The sequence below is a fragment of the Coregonus clupeaformis genome, chromosome 18, assembly GCF_020615455.1.
Source record: "Coregonus clupeaformis isolate EN_2021a chromosome 18, ASM2061545v1, whole genome shotgun sequence".
Taxonomy (NCBI): domain Eukaryota; kingdom Metazoa; phylum Chordata; class Actinopteri; order Salmoniformes; family Salmonidae; genus Coregonus; species Coregonus clupeaformis.
This window is the reverse complement of record NC_059209.1, coordinates 41,894,850-41,919,172: the sequence shown is the minus strand read 5'-3', so window position 1 is coordinate 41,919,172 and position 24,323 is coordinate 41,894,850. Positions and strand designations below refer to the sequence as shown.

Here is a 24,323-nt window from a genome sequence, read left to right as displayed (position 1 = left end):
CTACATATCACCGCCAGCCAAACTCACTGGCTCCAGGCCATCTATAAATCCCTGCTAGGCAAACCCGCCTTATCTTAGCTCATTGGTCACCATAGCAACACCCACCCGTAGTATGCGCTCCAGCAGGTATATCTCACTGGTCATCCCCAAAGCCAACACCTCCTTTGGCCGCCATTCCTTCCAGTTCTCTGCTGCCAATGACTGGAACAAATTGCAAAAATCTCTGAAGCTGAGACACTTATCTCCCTCACTAACTTTAAGCATCAGTTGTCAGAGCACCTTACCGATCACTGCACCTGTACACAGCCCATCTGAAATTAGCCGCCCAACTACCCTCATCCCTATATTGTTATTTATTTTGCTAATTTGTACCCCAGTATCTCTATTTGCACACATCTCTTGCACATCTACCCAGTGTTAATACTAATTGTAATTATTTTGCACTATAGCCTATTTATTGCCTTACCTCCCTAACTTGCTACATTTGCACACACACTGTATATATATTTATTTCTGTTGTATTTTTGACTTTGTTTTGTTTTACTTATGTAACTCTGTGTTGTTGTTTTTATCACTTTCTTTGCTTTATCTTGGCCAGGTCTTGAGTTGTAAATGAGAACTTGTTCTCAACTGGTTTACCTGGTTAAATAAAGGTGAAATAATAATAAAAAAAAATAAAAAAAAATGGGAGATTATTTCCTTTTCAAATAACTGAAAGTGTGAGGTTGTAATCTGAATAAAGGGAAAAAGGCCATTCTTGAACATTGTGTGAGACAATCTTACTAATTTGATAGAGAACCAGTTCGGATTTAAATATAACTTTTGTAGCTTTTAGTGATAGGTCTAATGCTTTAATATTTAATAATTTCTGTCCTCTGAATTCATATTCATTATATAAATAGGCCTGTTTAATTTTGTCTGGCTTGCCGTTCCAAATAAAATGGAATCTTTTTTTCTCATATAATTTAAAATATTGTTCGCTAGCTGTAGGCAAGACCATAAGCAAATAGGTAAACTGGGATAATACTAAAGAGTTAATCAATATTATTTTTCCACAAATTGACAGGTATTTACCTTTCCATGGTAGCAAGATCTTATTTTTTCTAACTTTCTATTAAAATGTATTGGAGTGAGATTTCATTTATTTCATTTAGCAAACACATTCGGGATAAACCCACGCTTCGTTCTGAACGCCTTAACCCTAATCCTCCGCCCATGTATTCCGAGTAGATCCACATCACCATCAGACCATTTTATTGGTAAACTGCATGCTTATTTCCCTCATAAAAATCAAGTTTTCTGTTTTTTTGTCTTATTTCTTGTTTGTTTCACACAAAAATATATTTTGCATCTTCAAAGTGGTAGGCATGTTGTGTAAATCAAATGATACAAACCCCACAAAAATCCATTTAGATTCCAGGTTGTAAGGCAACAAAATAGGAAAAATTCCAAGGGGGGTGAATACTTTCGCAAGCCACTGTATCACAGGCATAGTAAGAACACTTCTCCTCATTAAAGTAGCTATTAGCAAAGTCAGAGCTAGAAAGGGGGGAAGGGGGAGTCAATTGCAAGTGTTGGTTCAGGAAAGTTTTTTTTGGAGGTGAGGAGGGGAATTATTTTATTTAAGATACTCTTTGAAAAGGTAGGGTTTCAGGTGCTTTCGGAAGAAGGGCAGGGACTCTGCTGTTCTAGCTTCAGGGGGAAGCTGGTTCCACCATTTGGGTGCCAACACAGAGAAGAGCTTGGACTGGGCTGAGTGGGAGCTGAGCCAAGAGACCAGGGGTGGACTGCTCGGGTTTGAGCATAGCCTGAAGGTAGGGAGGGGCAAATGGATAGAGTACAAAATGCGCTGCTAGGCGGTACCTCAAGTATCTGTGAACCCCCAGATTCAGAACTTGAAAACCCCATTTTATTTTTGCCCAACATTTTGTGAGAAAAAAACTAAAACTGAACATAATTCATGATGGTTTTTATTGTAGTTAGTTCTGGAGTTATATATAAGAGTTTCAGTATAGTTTTAGTTCTTCAAATGGGTTTGTTACTTATTTTATTTCAGTTTACGAAATTGTTTTTTCATGATTAGTTTTCGTTTCAGTTTTCGTTTACTATGATAAATATAATTTATATAATTTTAATAAGTTTGCAAACATTTCTAAAAACCTGTTTTTGCTTTGTCATTATGGGGCATTGTGTGTACATTGAGGAAAACATAAAAAAAAAAAAAAAATTGAATAAGGCTCTAACGTAACAAAATGTGGAAAAAGTCAAGAGGTCTGAATACTTTCCGAATGCACTGTATACTATACTTCCATTCACTTTTTCAACTGGTACCCGGGACCTTCAGATGAGTCTTGTGAGGCCTGTGGGTGTCCTAGAGCAAAATAACCAACATGTACGTGTTTGTGATGTTGGAGAGGGGTCATATTAGTGTGTAGCCCAAACTGTTCGGACACTACAGACAGAAGTTGGCAGATCGTCTGTCCCAAGGCACTTGTGGAGAACACCATCCTAAGAGTGAGAGTCTCATCTTTCCATAGAGGAGTCATACTAGTTTTTAGGCCAAACCATTCGGACGCTACAGACGATTTTGTGCAAAAAAACGATTTTCAGGATGCCTCATGGTCTGACAAACACCGTAGATGTGGAAGTGAGACATCGGCGGATGTGGTGGATTGAGATGCATCCAATGCAAGACACCAGATATCTCTAGTTTAAACTGACAGATTTTTATGGGGACTTTTTTATTATGCGGAAATCGTCTCTAGGGCGTTTTAAAGGACAGTTTCCTGGACATTGCCAGTGTAGAAATCCCCAAGAATAACCCATGTGTAGCCTACAATATGTATTCAATTTTATTCACACGTAATAAACAAATCAACAAATGTGTTATTATTTGTATGGTGACAACAATATTATAGACAAGACAAATTCCTGGCTATAACATGGGACACAACATTACAGTAACATCTACATAAATACATTATCTATATTGTCGCAAGTAGAATCTTTAATTTATTTATGTTAGAAATGTGGATCGTAAATAGATTGTAAGGATGTATATTCACCCCCCTTGGAATGTTTCCTATTTTGTTGCCTTACAACCTGGAATTAAAATGGATTTTTTTTTGTATCATTTGATTTACACAACATGCCTACCACTTTCAAGATGCAAAATATAATTTTTTATGGTGAAACAAACAAGAAATAATAAAAAAAATCAAAAAAAACTTGAGCGTGCATAACTGTTCACCGCCACCAAAGTCAATACTTTGAAGACCCACCTTCTGCAGCAATTACAGCTGCAAGTCTCTTGGGGTATGTCTCTATAAGCTTGGCACATCTAGCCACTGGGATTTTTGCCCATTATTCAAGGCAAAACTGCTCCAGCTCCTTCAAGATGGATGATTTCCGCTGGTGTACAGCAATCTTTAAGTCATACCACAGATTCTCAATTGGATTGAGGTCTGGGCTTTGACTAGGCCATTCCAAGACATTTAAATGTTTCCCCTTAAACCACTCGAGTGTTGCTTTAGCAGTATGCTTAGGGTCATTGTTTTGCTGGAAGGTGAACCTCCGTCCCAGTCTCAAATCTCTGGAAGACTGAAACAGGTTTCCCTCAAGAATTTCCCTGTATTTAGCACCATCCATCATTCCTTCAATTGTGACCAGTTTCGCAGTCCCTGCCGATTAAAAACATCCCCCCAGCATGATGCTGCCACCACCATGCTTCACTGTGGGGATGGTGTTCTCGGGGTGATGAGAGGTGTTGGGTTTGCACCAGACATAGCGTTTTCCTTGATGGCAAAAAGCTCAATTTTAGTCTAATCTGACCAGAGTTCCTTCTTCCATATGTTTGGGGAGTTTCCCACATGCCCTTTGGCGAACACCAAAAGTGTTTGCTTATTTTTTTCTTTAAGCAATGGCTTTTTTCTGGCCACTCTTCCGTAAAGCCCAGCTCTGTGGAGTGTACGGTTTAAAGTGGTCCTATGGACAGATACTCCAATCTCAGCTGTGGAGCTTTGCAGCCCTCCTTTAATGCCCTCCTTGCCTGGTCCGTGAGTTTTGGTGGGCGGCCCTCTCTTGGCAGGTTTGTTGTGGTGCCATATTCTTTCCATTTTTTAATAATGGATTTAATGGTGCTCTGTGGGATGTTCAACGTTTTTGATATTTTTTTATAACCCAACCCTGATCTGTACTTCTCCACAACTTTGTCCCTGACCTGTTTGGAGAGCTCCTTGGTCTTCATGGTGGCGCTTACTTGGTGGTGCCCCTTGCTTAGTGGTGTTGCAGACTCTGGGGCCTTTCAGAACAGGTGTATATATACTGAGATCATGTGACATATCATGTGACACTTAGATTGCACACAGGTGGGTTTTATTTAACTAATTATGTGACTTCTGAAGGTAATTGGTTGCACCAGATCTTATTTAGGGGCTTCATAGCAAAGGGGGTGAATAGATACAGTGGGGAAAAAAAGTATTTAGTCAGCCACCAATTGTGCAAGTTCTCCCACTTAAAAAGATGAGAGAGGCCTGTAATTTTCATCATAGGTACACATCAACTATGACAGACAAATTGAGAAAAAAAATCCAGAAAATCACATTGTAGGATTTTTAATGAATTTATTTTTTCAAATTATGGTGGAAAATAAGTATTTGGTCACCTACAAACAAGCAAGATTTCTGGCTCTCACAGACCTGTAACTTCTTCTTTAAGAGACTCCTCTCTCCTCCACTCATTACCTGTATTAATGGCACCTGTTTGAACTTGTTATCAGTATAAAAGACACCTGTCCACAACCTCAAACAGTCACACTCCAAACTCCACTATGACCAAGACCAAAGAGCTGTCAAAGGACACCAGAAACAAAATTGTAGACCTGCACCAGGCTGGGAAGACTGAATCTGCAATAGGTAAGCAGCTTGGTTTGAAGAAATCAACTGTGGGAGCAATTATTAGGAAATGGAAGACATACAAGACCACTGATAATCTCCCTCGATCTGGGGCTCCACGCAAGATCTCACCCCGTGGGGTCAAAATGATCACAAGGGGGGACCTAGTGAATGACCTGCAGAGAGCTGGGACCAAAGTAACAAAGCCTACCATCAGTAACACACTACGCCGCCAGGGACTCAAATCCTGCAGTGCCAGACGTGTCCCCCTGCTTAAGCCAGTACATGTCCAGGCCCGTCTGAAGTTTGCTAGAGTGCATTTGGATTATCCAGAAGAGGATTGGGAGAATGTCATATGGTCAGAGGAAACCAAAATATAACTTTTTGGTAAAAACTCAACTTGTCGTGTTTGGAGGACAAAGAATGCTGAGTTGCATCCAAAGAACACCATACCTACTGTGAAGCATGGGGGTGGAAACATCATGCTTTGGGGCTGTTTTTCTGCAAGGGACCAGGACGACTGATCCGTGTAAAGGAAAGAATGAATGGGGCCATGTATCGTGAGATTTTGAGTGAAAACCTCCTTTCATCAGCAAGGGCATTGAAGATGAAACGTGGCTGGGTCTTTCAGCATGACAATGATCCCAAACACACCGCCCGGGCAACGAAGGAGTTGCTTCGTAAGAAGCATTTCAAGGTCCTGGAGTGGCCTAGCCAGTCTCCAGATCTCAACCCCATAGAAAATCTTTGGAGGGAGTTGAAAGTCTGTGTTACCCAGCGACAGCCCCAAAACATCACTGCTCTAGAGGATATCTGCATGGAGGAATGGGCCAAAATACCAGCAACAGTGTGTGAAAACCTTGTGAAGACCTGTGTCATTGCCAACAAATTGTCACGATCGTCGGGAACAGAGGACCAATGCGCAGCGTTAGTTGCAAACATATTTTATTTATATAATGAATGCACGAACAAAACAACAAAACAAAAACGTGACGTCCTCGGTCTAGCACAACCGACACGGAAACAAACCAAACGGAACAAGATCCCACAAACACAAAGGGAAAACAGACAGTTTAAATATGGCTCCCAATCAGAGCCAACCAGCCACAGCTGACACTCGTTGCCTCTGATTGGGAGCCACTCTGGCCAACATAGAAATAGCACCCATAGAATACACCATAGAACAAAAACACATAGAACTTACACACCCTGGCTCAACATATAGAGTCCCCAGAGCCAGGGTGTGACACAAATGGTATATAACAAAGTATTGAGAAACTTTTGTTATTGACCAAATACTTATTTTCCACCACAACTTGCAAATAAATTCATTAAAAATTCTACAATGTGATTTTCTGGATTTTTTTTTCTCATTTTGTCTGTCATAGTTGACGTGTACCTATGATGAAAATTACAGGCCTCTCTCATCTTTTTAAGTAGGAGAACTTGCACAATTGGTGGCTGACTAAATACTTTTTTCCCCACTGTATACACACCACTTTTCTGTTATTTATTTCTTTGAATTTTTTGAAAGAAGTTATTTTTTTTCATTTCACTTCACCAATTTGGACTATTTTGTGTATGTCCATTACATGAAATCCCAAAAAAATCCATTTAAATTACAGGTTGTAATGCAATAGAATAGGAAAAATGCCATTGGGGATGAATACTTTTGCAAGGCACTGTATTTATCATTTGCAGACTTACGTAAGATAGGCTACTATTCCTAAGGTGATGAGTAGATTGGATAGCCATAATTTAGGCTAATAATATAACTCAATCACTGTTCGCAAAAAATACGGCAGGGTTCAATGCATGGCTGAGCGTGTAGTGGCGTAGAGTAGGCTATAGACTATATAAGATACAGTGACTTCAGAAAGTATTCACACCCCTTGACCTTTTCCACATTTTGTTGTGTTAAAGCCTGAATTTAAAATGGATTAAATTGAGAGTTTTTGTCACTGGTCCACATAAAATACCCCATAATGTCATAGTGAAATCATGTTTTTCATTTACGTCATTTAGCAGACGCTCTTATCCAGAGCGACTTACAGTTAGTGCATACATTATTATTATTTTATCATACTGGCCCCTCGCTACCTCCCTGCCAGCCATTCCCTCCCCTACCCTGGGACAATTGTGCGCCGCCCCATTGGTCTCCCGGTTGTGGCCGGCTACAGCAGAGCCTGCATTCGAACCAGGATCTCTAGTAGCACAGCTAGCACTGCGATGCAGTGCCTTAGACCACTGCGCCACTCGGGAGGTCAATGTAAATGTAAATGTAATGAAATCATGTTTTTCGAAATGTTTACTAATTAATTGAAAATGAAAAGCTGAAATGAATTTAAAACACAGATTTAACCACAAAGACCAAGGAGGTTTTCCAATACCTCCCAAAGAAGGGCACCTATTGGTAGATGGGTAACCCCTTCAAAAAAAGCAGACAATGAATTTCCCTTTGAGCATGGTGAAGTTATTAATTGCACTTTGGATGGTGTATCAATACACCCAGTCACTACAAAGATACAGGCATCCTTCCTAACTCGGTTGCCGGAGAGGAAGGAAACCGCTCAAGGTATTCACCATGAGGCCAATGGTGACTTTAAAACAGTTACAGAGTTTAATGGCTGTGATTAGAGAAACTGAGGATGGATCAATAACATTGTAGTTACTCCACAATATTAACCTAATTGACAGAGTGAAAAGAAGGAAACCTGTACAGAATAAAAATATTCCAAAACATGCATCCTGTTTGCAACAAGGCACTAAACTAATACTGCAAAAAATGTGGCAAAGCAATTAACTTTTTTTCCTGAATACAAAGTGTCATGTTTGGGGCAAATCCAATACAACACATTTCTGAGTACCACTCTCCATATTTTCAAGCATAGTGGTGGCTGCATCATGTTATGGGTATGCTTGTAATCATTAAGGACTGTGGATTTTTTCAGGATAAAAAAAATTACGGAATGGAGCTAAGCACAGGAAAATCCTAGAGGAAAGCCTGGTTCAGTCTGCTTTCCACCAGACCCTGGAAGATGAATTCACCTTTCAGCAGGACAATAGCCTAAAACACATGGGCAAATCTACACTGGAGTTGCTTACCAAGAAGACAGTGAATGTTCCTGAGTGGCCGAGTTACAATTTTGACTAAAATCTGCTTAAAAATCTACGGCAAAACCAATTTGACAGAGCTTGAAGAATTTTGAAAAGAATATTGGGCAAATGTTGCACAATCCAGGTGTGGAAAGGTCTTAGAGACCTACCCAGAAAGACTCACAGCTGTAATCACTGCCAAAGGTGATTCTAACATGTATTGACTCTGGGGGTTGAATAATTATCTAATCAAGATATATTAGTATATATTAGTCTTTCTGAAGGCACTGTACGTTTCTTCTCCTTTCTTATTGTGTTTATAAACACATTTCATGCAATTCTACTACACTTTATGTCTGGAGACATTAGCAGAATCGTTTTTAAAGAATACAACAAAAATTACAGGGTAGTATTGACCAATAGGCTACTGCTGACACTGACAAACAGATAAATAAAAACGACCTTGTCTTCAACCATCTAATCCAGACCTATGAAATGGGGAGACAACTTGTACAATATGAAGTCCACCTAACCTGAAGGAGCAAAATAATGTCCAATAACAAAGTTTCAAGTGGCACTGACTGACCCAATGATAAAGAGTGAATATGCGCACAGCGCACTCACCTGGGATATGGAAGATGCTCTCCGCTGGTGCCAATAAGATAGGCTACTATTTGCTCATATTGAGAATCATTTTGATAACTAAAAGACAGATTAGAGTATTTTCATTGTCTTCTCTTTACAGCAATAGCCATTTGCTTTCCAAACTATGTTTTCCCGTGACTGTATTTTGAAATATTGTGATATGCCTGGGCCTTTTTCAGCTGCTTTTCACTGACAGTCTCAACTCAACAATCATCTATTTGGTATTTGCCGCGCCCGCTGCCCAAATGTTGGGCCTTCCAACTGTAGGCTATGCGCTTGTGATTTAAAACAATCCACAGCTTATTTTTTTTAAAGAAGCGAATGATCATCTGGGGACAAATTATACTTCCTGGTGTATTAGCCTATTTTGAATGGTTTTATTTATTTCTGTATACACAGGAGTCATTATATAATTTGGGTAATTTAATTAAATGTAGTTTGAATTAAATTGCCTATTGGAATATCCCTCTTCTCTCGTGGTGAATATCAAGAGATCTGGAGGAGTGCTCGCAATAGTCTTGGGAATGGGAACAATATCAAATAAGGAACATGGCATTCTTTCGCCCTCGGCTCGCAGGGCTGCTCCTGCCCATGTCGAACACTTATGCATGCGTACTAGCCGACTAGTCTCGCAAGCAAGACAGTGTTGGGCGCGGCCCAGCGAGTGGCGGCGGCCCTTTCCACCCGCTGGTGCTGGATCGAGTTGAGCGCTTTTCTCTGCGATGGATCGCATTGCTGTCCATTTGCGCTCAGTTTTAATAGGCACAATCTTGTGTTTAATCATTTAATTACAACACCCCTCTCGTTTTTCTCTCACACACACCTTGTGCCTACAAATAAATGTACTCCCCCCAGCAACCCCTACTCAAAACATATTCCTCGGTTATGCTTTCCTGCTACAACCCTTTGACTCCTTTAGTGTGTGTGCGTCACTGCCCAGAGTAAGTGGACTTTTTTAGAGCCGAGTGCCTTTATAGTCAGGCTCGACCTGCTGTATATTCCCTATGTAACAATCCCATTACTGTCAAGTGACTAATTATTCTACTGTTATTCGGTGTAACTTAATTGGTATATCACTTTACATAAAACATGTTATCCGAGAAGCCCCTCGCCACGGTACGCGACCCCGCCCACCACACGTTTTCAATTGCGGAGGCTTTCCAGACATATAAGCGATGGGCAGAGCAGGGTTCGTATATTTACATTTTAGTCATTTAGCAGACGCTCTTATCCAGAGCGACTTACAGTTAGTGAGTGCATACATTTTCATACTGGCCCCCCGTGGGAATCGAACCCACAACCATGGCGTTGCAAGCACCATGCTCTACCAACTGAGCTACACGTATATAGCTCAGTATGTTCACCTGGGCATGTTCAGTACAAAACAGTTTTGGAACGTTGGAGATAGAAATACCATGAATAGGACTGACATGATTCCTTAGAATCAGAGGCATGTTTGTTCTACATAATACATTTCTATCCGAATGTTGGCCAACGTCCTTCTGGAATTTGCACTTCCTTCAAAATAAAAGTCCAAAATGTAAAGTGCAACCCCATACAAATAGTGGAATCAAATCTAATCTAATTGTATTCGTCACATGCTTAATAAACAACATGTGTGGACTAACAGTGAAATGTTTACTTACGGGCCCTTCCCAACAATGCAGAGAGGAAGAAAACAGAGAAATAATAGAAAAGTAAAACACGTAATAATTTACATTTTACATTTTAGTCATTTAGCAGACGCTCTTATCCAGAGCGACTTACAGTTAGTGAGTGCATACATTTTCATAATAAAAGTAATAATAGATACACAATGAGTACCGACAACTTGGCTATATACAAGGGGTACCAGTACCGAGTCGATGTTTAGTTGATTAGGATCCCCATTAGCTACTGTACATGCAGCAGCTACTCTTCCTGGGGTCCACATAAAACAAATACATGACAAAGTACAGAACAGTAATAGACAAGAACAACATAAGATATTACATTAAATTCAAAATACAAAAATAAAATAAGAGTTATATATAGGAAAGACACCAAGAGACAACAAAAATACTATTTATACTATTAATATATACATATTTATATTCTTATAGTACAGTTAAATTATATCTTTAGAAAGAGGAGAGGCGCTGTGATACAATGGGTTTTTTTCAAACCGTTTTTTAAAGCTAAACCTGTTTTATTGCCTGAGTAACCTTGTGGCAGAGCATTCCATTAAATCTGATTTTGGTTTGGGTACCGTGAAGAAACCCATAGTGGTGTGTCTGGTGGGGGTATGTACAGTGCATTCGTAAAGTATTCAGACCCCTTCCCTTTTTCGACATTTTGTTATGTTACAGAATTATTCTAAAATTGATTAAATAAAAAAATGTCCCTCATCAATCTACACACAATACCCCATAATGACAAAGCGAAAACAGGTTTTGTCTTGAGGAAACCTGGCACCATCCCTATGGTGAAGCATGGTGGTGGCAGCATCATGCTGTGGGGATGTATTTCAGCGGCAGCGAATGGGAGACTAGTCAGGATTGAGGGGAAAGATGAATGGGACAAAGTACAGAGAGATACTTGATGGAAACCTGCTCCATTGCGCTCAGGACCTCAGACTGGGGCAAAGGTTCACCTTCCAACAGAACAACGACCCTAAGCACACAGCCAAGACAACGCAGGAGTGGCTTCGGGACAAGACTCTGAATGTCCTTGAGTGGCCCAACCAGAGCCCGGACTTGAACCCGATCGAACATCTCTGGAGAGACCTGAAAATAGCTGTGCAGTGACGCTCTCCATCCAACCTGACAGAGCTTGAGAGGCTTTGCAGAGAAGAATGGGAGAAACTCCCCAAATACAGGTGTGCCAAGCTTGTAGTGTCATACCCAAGAAGACTCGAGGCTGTAATCGCTGCCAAAGGTGCTTCAACAAAGTACTGAGTAAAGGGTCTGAATACTTATGTAAATGTGATATCAGTTTTTTATTTTGAATATATTTGCAAAAAAAATTGCTTTGTCATTATGGGGTATTGCTTGTAGATTGTTGAGGAGAAAAAAACAATTTCATTCATTTTAGAATAAGGCTGTAACATAACAAAATGTGGAAAAAGTAAAGGGGTCTGAATACTTTCCGAATGCACTGTACCATACCCCCTTGCGCCTTATTGCTTAATCATAGCAGTCAAACGAGTTAAATCGACATCCATTGATGGAAAATTATCTGGCGAGTGTAAGGGTGAATTATCTTTCCTCTTGCTACATATTCAAATGCATTTATTACGTCATGTCATAGCTCGCAATATTATTTTGAGGAAAACCAAATTTTGCTTCTAAAGTCATTACAAGTTACTGCGATATTCCGCCTTAATTGGCTAGATAACGTTATGGGAAAAGGATTTACAGTATAAATATGCAACTCCTCTCTTGCTGTGGGGAAAAATGCGGGCTAGTTTTCGGGTTGGTTTTTAGTGGTCATTCGGATAGAAATTCTAGCTCGACCTGGCAACCCTGATTGTTAGAGCGGCCACTAGAGTATCTGGCCAATATAATGGATAATCAGTGTGTGGGGTCCCTATGGTTTTGTCAAGGTAAATGTGGGTGAAATGTCCGCAAAAAGTTAACAACCTTACTCAGCAACTATTTCGAATACCCAGGTTTAGGGATATTAATATTTTAGTGTCTAGACAGTTATGTGAACGTGAGGGACGTAATTACTTTCAATACACGCACCTTAACCCGATAGCCATTTTGTTACGATTGACCCACAGCTGGGTAAATTCATAACAAAATCGCCAAGATCGGGGCTAGCAAGTCAACATGCGGTACTTTGCTGTTGAGAATTAGCTGACTGGTCAAATAACAAACGACGGTTTACTCATTTGGAGTGACTGGCTGTCCGGCATATGCAATTCTGTCTAGCATTTAATTGCACACTATTTTGATACAAATCGCAAACCTGTTCGCTGAAAATATTGTGCTCTGCAAAAGGCGGGCTGACCTCGAAATGCCTAATTAGACTGCACAAATATAGCAAAGATACTGGTAACTAACCCTGTCACATGGAAAAAGGCAATTTAATTATACTATTAAATTGGTATATGCATAACACAAAGATGTGATAAAATGACTCTTGAAAAATCTGTACAGGTTTGTTTTAGGTATTTTGGTCAGGCGCAATGACGGCCATCTTACTTCTCATGGGGTCTTAACAGATGTAGGCGCTGTTTAGTTCTGAACTGCAAATTCCAAATCGATTGTTTATCTAACGGTTGTTTACATTTGTACTAGCCATCAAATGGCTTCTACTTTACTATCACCGATGGTAGATTATTACAATGATGAAGAAGAACTTGATAGTGTGGACGACGAGGATGATCGAAGCTTAAGGGGAAGAGACTCGGAAGAAGGTAGGTTCGCCAATGTAGCACATTTGTTAGCTAGCTTTAGCTGGCTACACTTGTTGTGATATTTGCTAATAAACGCTAACGTTAGTTTGCTCAAATAGTCTAGTAAAACTAGTGTGACGTTTGTACATATTTTTTGAGAATGAACCCATCCCCATTGAACTGTAAAGTCTACGTTTGCGCTAGCTTGGGTAACTAACGTTAGCTAGCCAACAACACAGGCTTCTAATCCGTGGGGGATCGTGCACCACGAAGCGGACGCTAGCTAGTTGTTCGCTAACGTTAGTTAACTGGAGTGTAATCGTGAGTCCAAACAGTTTAAACGAGAGTTTCTATTGGACAAATTCAGGTAGGTCCCTCCCCGTTTCGTTTTTCTTGCTTCGGCGTAATGAAACGCCCCTGTCAAGCAAGCCACCTGTCAGTGTAGATTGGGGAGGAGTTAATGTATTTTTCAACTTTGATGTTTAGCGTCCAAACCTGGCTGTACTCTTCTACAGCAAAACGTTGTCAGGTCAGGTGTGGACAGATAGCGCTAACGTAATAGCTAGAAGAGGGAGCAAATGGTGATGGTAACCGTGCATTGGATTTGGAGTCTCGATTCTGGAGTAAAGTTCGGAACAAACAGGCAGTCATTCTCAGTAAAACATTTGTTATGGTTGACAGAAAGGCTTATCATTTGCTTTACCACCAATATGATTTCATTGATTGTCCTCTTCTGACACTGTCTTGCAACTGTTGGTGTGAAGTATAAGAAACTAGATTTGATTTAGTAATTTCAGCTCTCCTTGCATGGAGTTAATTTTGAGGCCAGCCATTTCATTGCATCCGTGCTAAGATGCCGATGAAGGTGGTTGTTTGGGACAGCTAAGTTAGTTAGGTTTTAAGGCCGACCAAAGTTGGTCGCGCGCTGATGCAGGCTAATTCTAAATGTCACGTTGCATTTGTGATGTGAAGTTTGGGAAGAGCTACAGATTAAGCAATGACCCTTACTTATTTTAACTGTATTTGATGGGGAGTTGTGTTAGTCTTGTCAAAGCTTAAGTCAGCCATTCACACTGGTATTGTAACTAGCTAGCAAACGTTAACGTTACGCCGCTAGCCAGTACTAGCTAACGTTAGCTACCATCAGCTGACAGGTCACCGGCAAAACCTTTGGCTTTGAGCTGGCAAACTCAGTAGCTAGCGAGTTAGTCAGATATCTAAAATAGGTAGCTAACTACGTAATCTCACAGAGGCAAAACTCAGAGATTGCATCTAGCTAACAAACTTAAAACCAGTTCAGTTGCCAAGTCTTGAATTAGCCGTTGCTAATAGCTAAATTGGCTGGTTTGACACATCGCACTCGAACTTGGCTCTCATCAACTTGCTACGCATTAGCAACGGGGCAAATGTTCGGCACTCAATGTAAACCCTTTTGTTGCGAATTAGCTGGCTGGTCAACTAAGAAACGACTGTTTACTAATCTGGAATGACTTGACGGTGTGTCCAATTCTGTCTGTAACATTTAATTGCTAACCTTTTGATAGAAACGAGCAAGATTTAGCTGAACGTTTAACTAGCTAGCTTGCCACCTTGCGTGTGGCTATAGCTTGCTTCCTAGCTATTTTAGCCTACGACATAACATTCACATTTATCAGAGGACCTCGTTTTACTTTGTGTTAGTTTAGTTTTGTGTAAGTCTAAAGGGAAATGGCTGGTAACGCACTCATTGGTGATCCAAATAAAGGTAACTTGGCTGAGTAGCTACATCTATCAGACATGTATCCTACTACTGTTTCCAGCTTGTCCTAAAATTACTCATTTAATTGACTTGGTTATTGAACAAATTGTTCTGAAAATGTTTTCTTGGCATAGGCCCTATGTCATATGATATTGGTGAACTGTTGGCCTACTTACTGACGTTAGCTTTTTTTTTTGGCCCTTTTTCAGACACAGAAGATGCCAGTGAAACTGACCTGGCAAAACATGACGAGGATGACTATGTGGAAATCAAAGAACAGTGAGTGTTGTCCACCAAATGCACAGTTACACTGGATAGAATAGATGTTGACATGGATCAAATGGGATGTTCAAAATGTAGCCTGGTCTTGAAGGACTCAATTTACAGATTTAGTAGTTGGTTGTGATAATCATGATGTTTTATTTGGTTGCAGGATGTACCAAGACAAGCTGGCGTCATTGAAAAGGCAGTTGACGCAACTCCAAGAAGGTAGTGTCTGTTTCTAATTATCCTCACTGCTTTTTTATGAATTAAGCCTGTCCTATAATCCATGAATTATCCTCCCTGCATTAACAATCAATGTGATTATCAATGTCATATATCTCAACACGTGCTGAAGTAGCAGCTGAGCAGACCTTTATCGTTTTGCACAACTGCTATGATGGCGCCTCAGAGGTGGTGCTCTTTGCATTGAGAGACTTGTTGGATTAGAAGTTAGGTGTATATGCTGTGTTTCATAAAACTCTTCCCTGCAGGAACACTTCAGGAGTACCAGAAGAGAATGAAGAAGCTGGACCAGCAATACAAGGAGAGACTCCGTAATGCTGGTAAGAAAATAGCACTGTTGTTGCATAGGATCACTGTGCTCATCGCTAAATGGCTCCCTATTATAGTGGACTACTTTTGACCAGGGCCCATAGGAAATAGGGTGCCATTTGGGAGGCACTCACTCACCGTTCAGTTGTTGCCACATGGAGATACCTCATTCTGTATCATTTGATCTTGAACACCCAAAGAGTGTACTGCCTTGTTGAGGGAGCAAGCTTGTAAGCGTTTCACTGCACCATTTATACCTGCTGTGAACAGTGTACGTGACGAATACAACTTTTTTGGGGGGGGGTTAGGTTTTATGCTGCAAGTCAATGTAGCTCAGTTGGTAGAGCATGGCGTTTGCAACGCCAGGGTTGTGGGTTCCATTCCCACGGGGGGCCAGTATGAAAATGTATGCACTCACTAACTGTAAGTCGCTCTGGATAAGAGCGTCTGCTAAATGACTAAAAATGTAAAAAATAAAATTGACAGTCAGGGATTAACTGACGATGCAGTCAACATGCGCGTTAACATTGTATTTGATCTGTTTCTTTCCTATAGATCTCTTTCTCCAACTTGAGGTAAGACATGTTTGATATTATTACCTAACATGGAAATTCTATTGAATTCTTCACCTGCGATTTAATGTCCTATCCACACGAACATCTCTGGGCCTCCCGTCAATCTCTTTCCCCCTCTGTCTTCTCCCCTCTCTCTCTCTCTCTCTCGCTCTCAGACAGAACAGGTGGAGAGGAACTACATCAAAGAGAAGAAGGCGGCGGTGAAAGAGTTTGACGATAAGAAAGTTGAGCTGAAGGAAAACTTAATTGCCGAGCTGGAGGAGAAGAAGAAGATGATAGAGAATGAGAAATTAACGATGGAGCTGACAGGCGGTAGGAGAATCACTGAGAAAGATCAGATGACAGGGAAATCTATCCCTCCTCTCATCTCACTTTCTCCGAGAGGCGGTGTGGGGATAAAAAATAATGATGGGTGTTGGTTGTTTTTTTGCAGAGGAGGAAGACTATGTAAGCTAACTTATTTTATCCTCTGTCAATACAATGGAAGTGTTTTGGAGATGAGGGAGAGTTGCAGATTTCATGCTAATCGCTCAATTGAAGATCTCGTTTCAGTGCAGTAATGTTGTTATAACCTGTAATGTCATATACATGCATACACATAGTTTATTAGGTACGCCACCCAGTTCACAAAAATAGTTTGCTCCTATATAAAGCAGGCATTGAGGCATTCAGTTACTGTTTCATTGAACGTTAGAATGGGCAAAACGAGTGACCTAAGAGAGAGGGTGGTATGTTCGTTGTTGCCAGACGCACTGGTTCCAGTATCTCAGAAACAGATGGTCTCCTGGGCTTTTCACACACGACAGTGTCTAGGGTTTACCGAGAATGGTGTGACAAACAAAAAAATCCAGTCAGCGGCTGAAAAACAAATGATAAGCCCAAACCAGATGGGATGGCGTATCGCTGCAGAATGCTGTGGTAGCCATGCTGGTTAAGTGTGCCTTGAATTCTAAATAAATCAGCGTCACCAGCAAAGCACCATCACACGTCCTCCTCCATGCTTCACGGTGGGAACCACACATGCAGAGATCATCTGTTCACCTATTCTGCGTCTCACAAAGACACAGCGGTTGGAACCAAAAGTCTAAAATTTTAACTAATCAGACCACAGGACAAATTTCCACCAGTCTAATGTCCATTGCTCGTGTTTCTTGGCCCAATAAAGTATCTTCCTCTTATTGGTGTCCTTTAGTAGTGGTTTATAATATAATAATAATAATAATAATATGCCATTTAGCAGACGCTTTTATCCAAAGCGACTTAGTCATGTGTGCATACATTTTTACGTATGGGTGGTCCCGGGGATCGAACCCACTACCCTGGCATTACAAGCGCCACGCTCTACCAATTGAGCTACAGAGGACCTTCGCAGCAATTTGACAATGAAGGCCTGATTCACTCCGTCTCCTCTGAACAGTTGATGTTGAGATGTCTGTTACTTGAACTTTGTGAAGCATTTATTTGGGCTGCAATTTGAGGCTGGTAACTCCAATGAACTTATCCTCTGCAGCAAAGGTAACTCTGGGTCTTCCTTTCCTGTGGCGGTCCACATGAGAGCCAGTTTCATCATAGCGCTTGATGGTTTTTGTGACTGCACTTGAAACTTTCAAAGTTCTTGACATTTTCCAGATTGACTGACCTTCATGTCTTAAAGTAATGATAGACTGTCATTTCTCTTTGCTTATTTGAGCTGTTCTTGCCATAATATGAACTTGGTCTTTAACCAAATAGGGCTATCTTCTGTATACCACCCCTACCTTGTTACAACACAACTGATTGACTCAAACACATTAAGAAGGAAAGAAATTCCACAAATGGACTTTAACAAGGCACACCTGTTAATTGAAATGACTACCTCATGAAGCTGGTTGAGAGAATGCAAAGAGTGTGCAAAGCTGTCATCAAGTGTTATTTCATAGTTTTGCTGTCTTCACTATTCTACAATGTAGAAAATAGTAAAGATAAAGAAAAGCCCTGGAATGAGTAGGTGTGTCCAAACTTTTGACTGGTACTATAGATATATAGAAAAAATCTCCATAACATTTGAGTTGTAACCCCCCCCCCATTTGCCCTCCAGAACAGCCTTAATTCATCTGGGCATGGACTACAAGGTGTCAAGCGTTTCACAGGGATGCTGGTCCATGTTGACTCCAATGCTTCACACAGTTGTGTCAAGTTGGCTGGATCTCCTTTGGGTGGTGTACCATTCCTGATACACACTGGAAACTGTTGAGCGTGAAAAACCCAGCAGCGTTGCAGTTCTTGACACAAACTGGTGCACCTGGCACCTACTACCATACCCCGTTCAAAGGCACGTAAATATTTTGTCTTGCCCATTCACCTTCTGAATGGCACACATACACAATCCATATCTCAATTGTCTCAAGGCTTAAAAATCCTTCTTTAACCTGTCTCCTCCCCTTCATCTACACTGATTGAAGTGGATTTAACTGTTGACATCAGTAAGGGAAAATAGCATTCACCTGGTCAGTCTGTCATGGAAAGAGCAGGTGTTGTTAATGTTTAGTATACTTAGTGTACATATACCAATATATATTTATCTGTGTTCAATATATATTTATCTGTGTTATACCCACATGGGTGTCAGCCATAGAATTACTAGAATGTGCATCCCCATTTAAGTCGATGTGCAATGACCGATGAACTAGTAATGCTATTTATACGGTGTCGGGTGCATGGCAGGGAGCTCATTCCCTATTACCCCTGTGTAGATTCCATGGAGGTGAAACCCATCATGACCCGGAAGTTGAGGAGGCGGCCCAACGATCCAGTCCCCATTCCAGACAAGCGGAGGAAACCTGCACCTGATATCCTTTACTAGAAGTCCAATCTCTCTGCTGTCTTGTCTACAGCAGGGTTGATCCAAGTTAGGCACTGTGGAGATCTGTCAATCTTCAAAAGAATCTCGTCTTGACTGATTAGTTACATGTACATTTTTTTCCCAATTTTCACAGGGTTGTTAAAACTTACCGGATACAGTTGTTACCCCTTTACAGAAATATATAATACAAATTATGAGATGAGTTGTCCTTAACACTCCACACCTCAGCTAAACTATTTGCTAACAGATGACCAGATCATGGAAGATCTGCGAATACTGAACAAGCAGCTGAAGTCCCCCAAGCGTCCAGGTATGTGAGCAGTCAATTTTTTACTACTCTTAGGATTGTTTTGTTTCAGTTAGTCTAAATGCCATCAAGCCAAAATGAGGAGAAATCAAGTTATTATACAGGATTTCTGTTCAGACTACAATAAAATATGTTAAGTTTAGATATATTATTAAACATCAAGACCTCCCGGGCGGGCCACGTTTTAGTAAATTAACTATTTACTTTAAAATCACTAGACTGATTTAGTTTCTCACGCCATGTTTTCTCCCCCAGTGTCTCCGTCTTCTCCAGACCAAATGCCCACCATTCCAATGGAGTCCCCCTCACAGCGCTATGAGGCACGCATCGAAGAGGGAAAGCTGTACTACGACAAGAGATGGTACATGCATACTAATTATCTTCCTTTTTCATTTGGCTTATTACACCGCTTAAAAAGCACAGCGAAGAGGGGAGTTTTGTTGAGGATCACAGTCATACTTTTAAAAAGATTGTTACTTTTATTGTCTGCTGTTGTGGTTTATCGCTGTTTAATAAACTAATAACATTGGTCTAAACATAAGACCTACTAAATTGGTTCCTTATAATAGAATACTGAGCATTTTAATTCATGATGCGGTCGACTTTTATTTGCCACTAGATGGCGCCACACCCTTATAAATCCTCCTGCTATACTTACTTACTGAAGAATTCTTGGCTTTGCTGATATGTCTGTTAAAAGACTTAAAAACAAGATTCTACAAATGGTAATCATGTTTGTAGTATGTTTATAGTAACATTCCCTCTGCCCAATAGGTGATATTTCATATTAACCAATGGGTGGCTGGAATGTCGGCCAGGCAGGCTCATTCTACCTGTCACCATGGAATTACATTACATTTTACTAACATGGGTTTTGGCATAAAGCGCAGTATGCCGTTTGGCGATAGTTCCACAGTCTGACAGAAATGACAGTGTTTGCTTGGATGGGATAATCTGTCCTCTACCCTTTGGGTAAAGAGTAGCTCTCTGCATAGGACATCACGCACCAATTAATAATTCCTTTGAAGAGTGGAAAATGTGAAATGTGCTCCTGTGATATTACAAATGGCTTTCCATGACTTTCATGTAGCCTTTGATAAATTCTGAAGTGAGAGAGGTGGGGCTCAGTTGAGTGAACACTGAAGTGCTTGCTGCTATCAGTCTCGCTGCCAGTCTCACCAGACCTAGGCTAAGAAAGGCTGAGGGGAGAGGATGGGAAGACTCGATAGCCATGGTTGAAACCACATGTATTCTTCTTTCTCCCAGTAATTACAGTTCATTAGTGTGCTTGTTTGAAAGCAAGACAGCTGAAGCAAGCGCACACATGTTCTTCAAGAAATATACCTTTTCTAATTCTGTCTGTTCCAACTGTCACTCCTTTCCACTTACCTCAGGGGGACTCTCTCCTCAGCCACAATCAAAGACTACCTGGTTTTCAGACATTTTGTTTCTCTCCATGACAGCATTGTCAGATTATCTATTTAATGGAATCTTTAAGGGATTGTGTGCTCGAGGATATTATCCTATAGGTATAGAAGTCCTTATCTGAGTGGACTGATTCCTCCTTTTACCCCTCACTCAATTCCAGAGGGGCTCATATAATATTAAATGAGCTACATGTAATATGTTCTTGGTTTCTGAAGGACACTGCTTAGAAATGCCTGAAATTGCTACAGACTGCAATGTAAGATAAGTATCATAAACCAACAAGCATTCATTTTCCAGGATGTGAGGAAATGTTATGTTGCTAATGTTTTGTGCAATTTGTAGTTTGTGTTTATCTTGTGGTGTTCCCATCAGGTATCATAAGAGCCAGGCCATCCACCTGGAGTCCAAGGAGAACACCAAGATCAGCTGTGTCATCAGCTCAGTGGGAACAAACGAGGTGGGTTTCAGTTCTCCATTTCCACAGCTACAGTGCTATGCTTGTACCACTTAAATCCATTCTATCCTAGAGGGATGCATGACTTGCTAGTATCGTGTTGTGGTGGTCGTAGTAGTCTGTCCGAAGTGCAGTGTAAGTATTGTGTGGGTGCTATGGTATTTCTTTATTTAACCAGGCAATTCAATTAAGAAACAATTATTATTTACAACATGGCCTCCTGTGGGGACGGGCTAAAAATAAAATGAGAAAACGGACAACAGACAGACGACACTGGAAGCAGCATAAATACAACAACAAACTGTGTGTCTGTGTGAAGTTAAACAACATGCTTCCTTACATAAGGCAATGCAAACTAGTGACATGGGGTGACCAACTAGAAACAACTACATGTCTCAACAACCTGTTCATCTATTTGTCCTTTGAACTCCTCCAGGGACACCAGGTCCTGGAGTTTTAGGTTGGCTTGGAGGGAATTCCAAGACCAGGGGGCTGAGTAATAAAAGGACAATTTTTCCATGCTCGGTTCTAATCTTCGGGACTCTTAGCATAAAATAAGATTGAGATCTGAGCTTGCATGCGTTTTCATTTCGAGCTAGAAGAGAGGATAGATAAATTGGCAGTTTTCCTAAAATGGACTTAAAAACATTTAATACAGTATATAAATTGTGGAACGTCCTTTTGTTCTGAAACTCCTGATATGATGAGCATCATGCCACTTATTATACGGAGGCTCTCTCTTTAGAGTAAATGACCATAATGGGGCCTATTGATTGGGTTTCCCCTCAGATCTGGGTGAGGAAGACCAGCGACAGCACCAAGATGAGGATCTACCTGGGACAGCTACAGAGAGGAGCGCTTGTCATCCGACGACGGTCGGCAGCGTAGAAACGACACCATGCCCCTTCCCAGTGTCTCTTCATCCATCCATCCATCCATCCATGCCTTCAGCATCCTTCTTGTTCCTTTCATTTTGTACATGCAGTATGTTGCTTCCCCCTCATCATCATGTTTCTCCCCCCATCATCATGTTGCTCCTCCTCATCATCATGTTGCTCCTCCTCATCATCATGTTGCTTCCCACCTTCATCATGTTGCTCCCCCATCCTCCCTACTGTGTGCCTGAGGAAGTCTGCTCAATGACTTTGTGGTTTTTCAATCAATCAGGACCACTGGAGGGGAAGAACGATGCATTCTGTCAGTAGCCATCATCAAGCACAGGTGGAAGCCATTTTTCCTTGCAGGTTTTGTCTCAAATAGCCCTTTAGGCAGTTGAGGAGACCTGGAATGAATGGATAGCCTTGGTATAGCAAATGTTGTCATGGCTGCACTATGCCTTGTTATAGACTTAGCTGTCCAATGCGCTCAGATCTACACAAGTGCTTAGGGGCTAAAGGTGGACGTTTGGCTTGGTCGTACATGTCTGCCTTTATATACCTAACATGGTTCTGTAACAGTTTCCGTCAGCTGTGCCACTCAGCATAAATCATGCCATGTTTTCTAGGAGGAAAATGGACACAACATTTCTCTTCATCTTGACATTGGTACTGTTTTTTCTGCTTCTGGTCAATTAACCTTTTTTTTCTTCATAATATATTGGATTTACTTTTAAGGTTTTAATTTTGTATCTGAATTATTGACATTAAATGAGTTCAGTTTAACCAAATGTGGAATACATCTGATGTGGCTAAACTGATTTTGCACATGGAAGGAAGATGAACAAGTCCCCCCTATACTGTAACATGGCCAACAAGTCCCCCCTATACTGTAACATGGCCAACAAGTCCCCCCTATACTGTAACATGGCCAACAAGTCCCCCTATACTGTAACATGGCCAACAAGTCCCCCCTATACTGTAACATGGCCAACAAGTCCCCCTATACTGTAACATGGCCAACAAGTCCCCCTATACTGTAACATGGCCAACAAGTCCCCCTATACTGTAACATGGCCAACAAGTCCCCCCTATACTGTAACATGGCCAACAAGTCCCCCCTATACTGTAACATGGCCAACAAGTCCCCCCTATACTGTAACATGGCCAACAAGTCCCCCCTATACTGTAACATGGCCAACAAGTCCCCCCTATACTGTAACATGGCCAACAAGTCCCTCCTATACTGTAACATGGCCAACAAGTCCCCCTATACTGTAACATGGCCAACAAGTCCCCCTATACTGTAACATGGCCAACAAGTCCCTCCTATACTGTAACATGGCCAACAAGTCCCCCCTATACTGTAACATGGCCAACAAGTCCCTCCTATACTGTAACATGGCCAACAAGTCCCCCCTATACTGTAACATGGCCAACAAGTCCCCCCTATACTGTAACATGGCCAACAAGTCCCCCCTATACTGTAACATGGCCAACAAGTCCCTCCTATACTGTAACATGGCCAACAAGTCCCCCTATACTGTAACATGGCCAACAAGTCCCCCTATACTGTAACATGGCCAACAAGTCCCCCTATACTGTAACATGGCCAACAAGTCCCCCCTATACTGTAACATGGCCAACAAGTCCCCCCTATACTGTAACATGGCCAACAAGTCCCCCCTATACTGTAACATGGCCAACAAGTCCCCCCCTATACTGTAACATGGCCAACAAGTCCCCCCTATACTGTAACATGGCCAACAAGTCCCCCCCTATACTGTAACATGGCCAACAAGTCCCCCTATACTGTAACATGGCCAACAAGTCCCCCCTATACTGTAACATGGCCAACAAGTCCCCCTATACTGTAACATGGCCAACAAGTCCCCCTATACTGTAACATGGCCAACAAGTCCCCCCTATACTGTAACATGGCCAACAAGTCCCCCCTATACTGTAACATGGCCAACAAGTCCCCCTATACTGTAACATGGCCAACAAGTCCCCCCTATACTGTAACATGGCCAACAAGTCCCCCCTATACTGTAACATGGCCAACAAGTCCCCCCTATACTGTAACATGGCCAACAAGTCCCCCTATACTGTAACATGGCCAACAAGTCCCCCTATACTGTAACATGGCCAACAAGTCCCCCCTATACTGTAACATGGCCAACAAGTCCCCCTATACTGTAACATGGCCAACAAGTCCCCCCTATACTGTAACATGGCCAACAAGTCCCCCTATACTGTAACATGGCCAACAAG

At 41.3% G+C, this 24,323-nt stretch overlaps 1 protein-coding gene across 3 annotated transcripts; it reads left to right on the top strand.

Moving 5' to 3' along the window:
- Positions 1–12,833: 12,833 nt before the first annotated feature.
- Positions 12,834–22,849, top strand: LOC121530786 (sin3 histone deacetylase corepressor complex component SDS3). Of its 3 annotated transcripts, none has more exons than XM_041836020.2 (11): positions 12,834–13,035; positions 14,962–15,031; positions 15,186–15,241; positions 15,508–15,579; positions 16,124–16,143; positions 16,299–16,455; positions 18,876–18,971; positions 19,209–19,295; positions 19,548–19,653; positions 21,093–21,177; positions 21,964–22,849. In XM_041836020.2, the coding sequence occupies exons 1-11, from the start codon at positions 12,924–12,926 to the stop codon at positions 22,060–22,062; spliced, it is 960 nt and encodes a 319-aa protein (XP_041691954.1). In that variant the 5' UTR covers positions 12,834–12,923; the 3' UTR covers positions 22,063–22,849. The 3 variants fall into 3 exon arrangements, with proteins under 3 accessions (XP_041691954.1, XP_041691956.1, XP_041691955.1); XM_041836022.2 differs by lacking the exon at positions 12,834–13,035 and adding an exon at positions 13,514–13,601; XM_041836021.2 differs by lacking the exon at positions 12,834–13,035 and adding an exon at positions 13,684–14,758.
- Positions 22,850–24,323: the final 1,474 nt, after the last annotated feature.

Excerpts from the sequence above, each read along its gene's own strand:
- LOC121530786 (XM_041836020.2), top strand. The coding sequence starts at position 12,924 with ATGGCTTCTACTTTACTATCACCGATGGTAGATTATTACAATGATGAA. Across the intron at positions 16,456-18,875 it reads AACGATGGAGCTGACAGGCG|ATTCCATGGAGGTGAAACCC; the intron begins GTAGGAGAATCA and ends ACCCCTGTGTAG. Across the intron at positions 21,178-21,963 it reads GCTCAGTGGGAACAAACGAG|ATCTGGGTGAGGAAGACCAG; the intron begins GTGGGTTTCAGT and ends GTTTCCCCTCAG.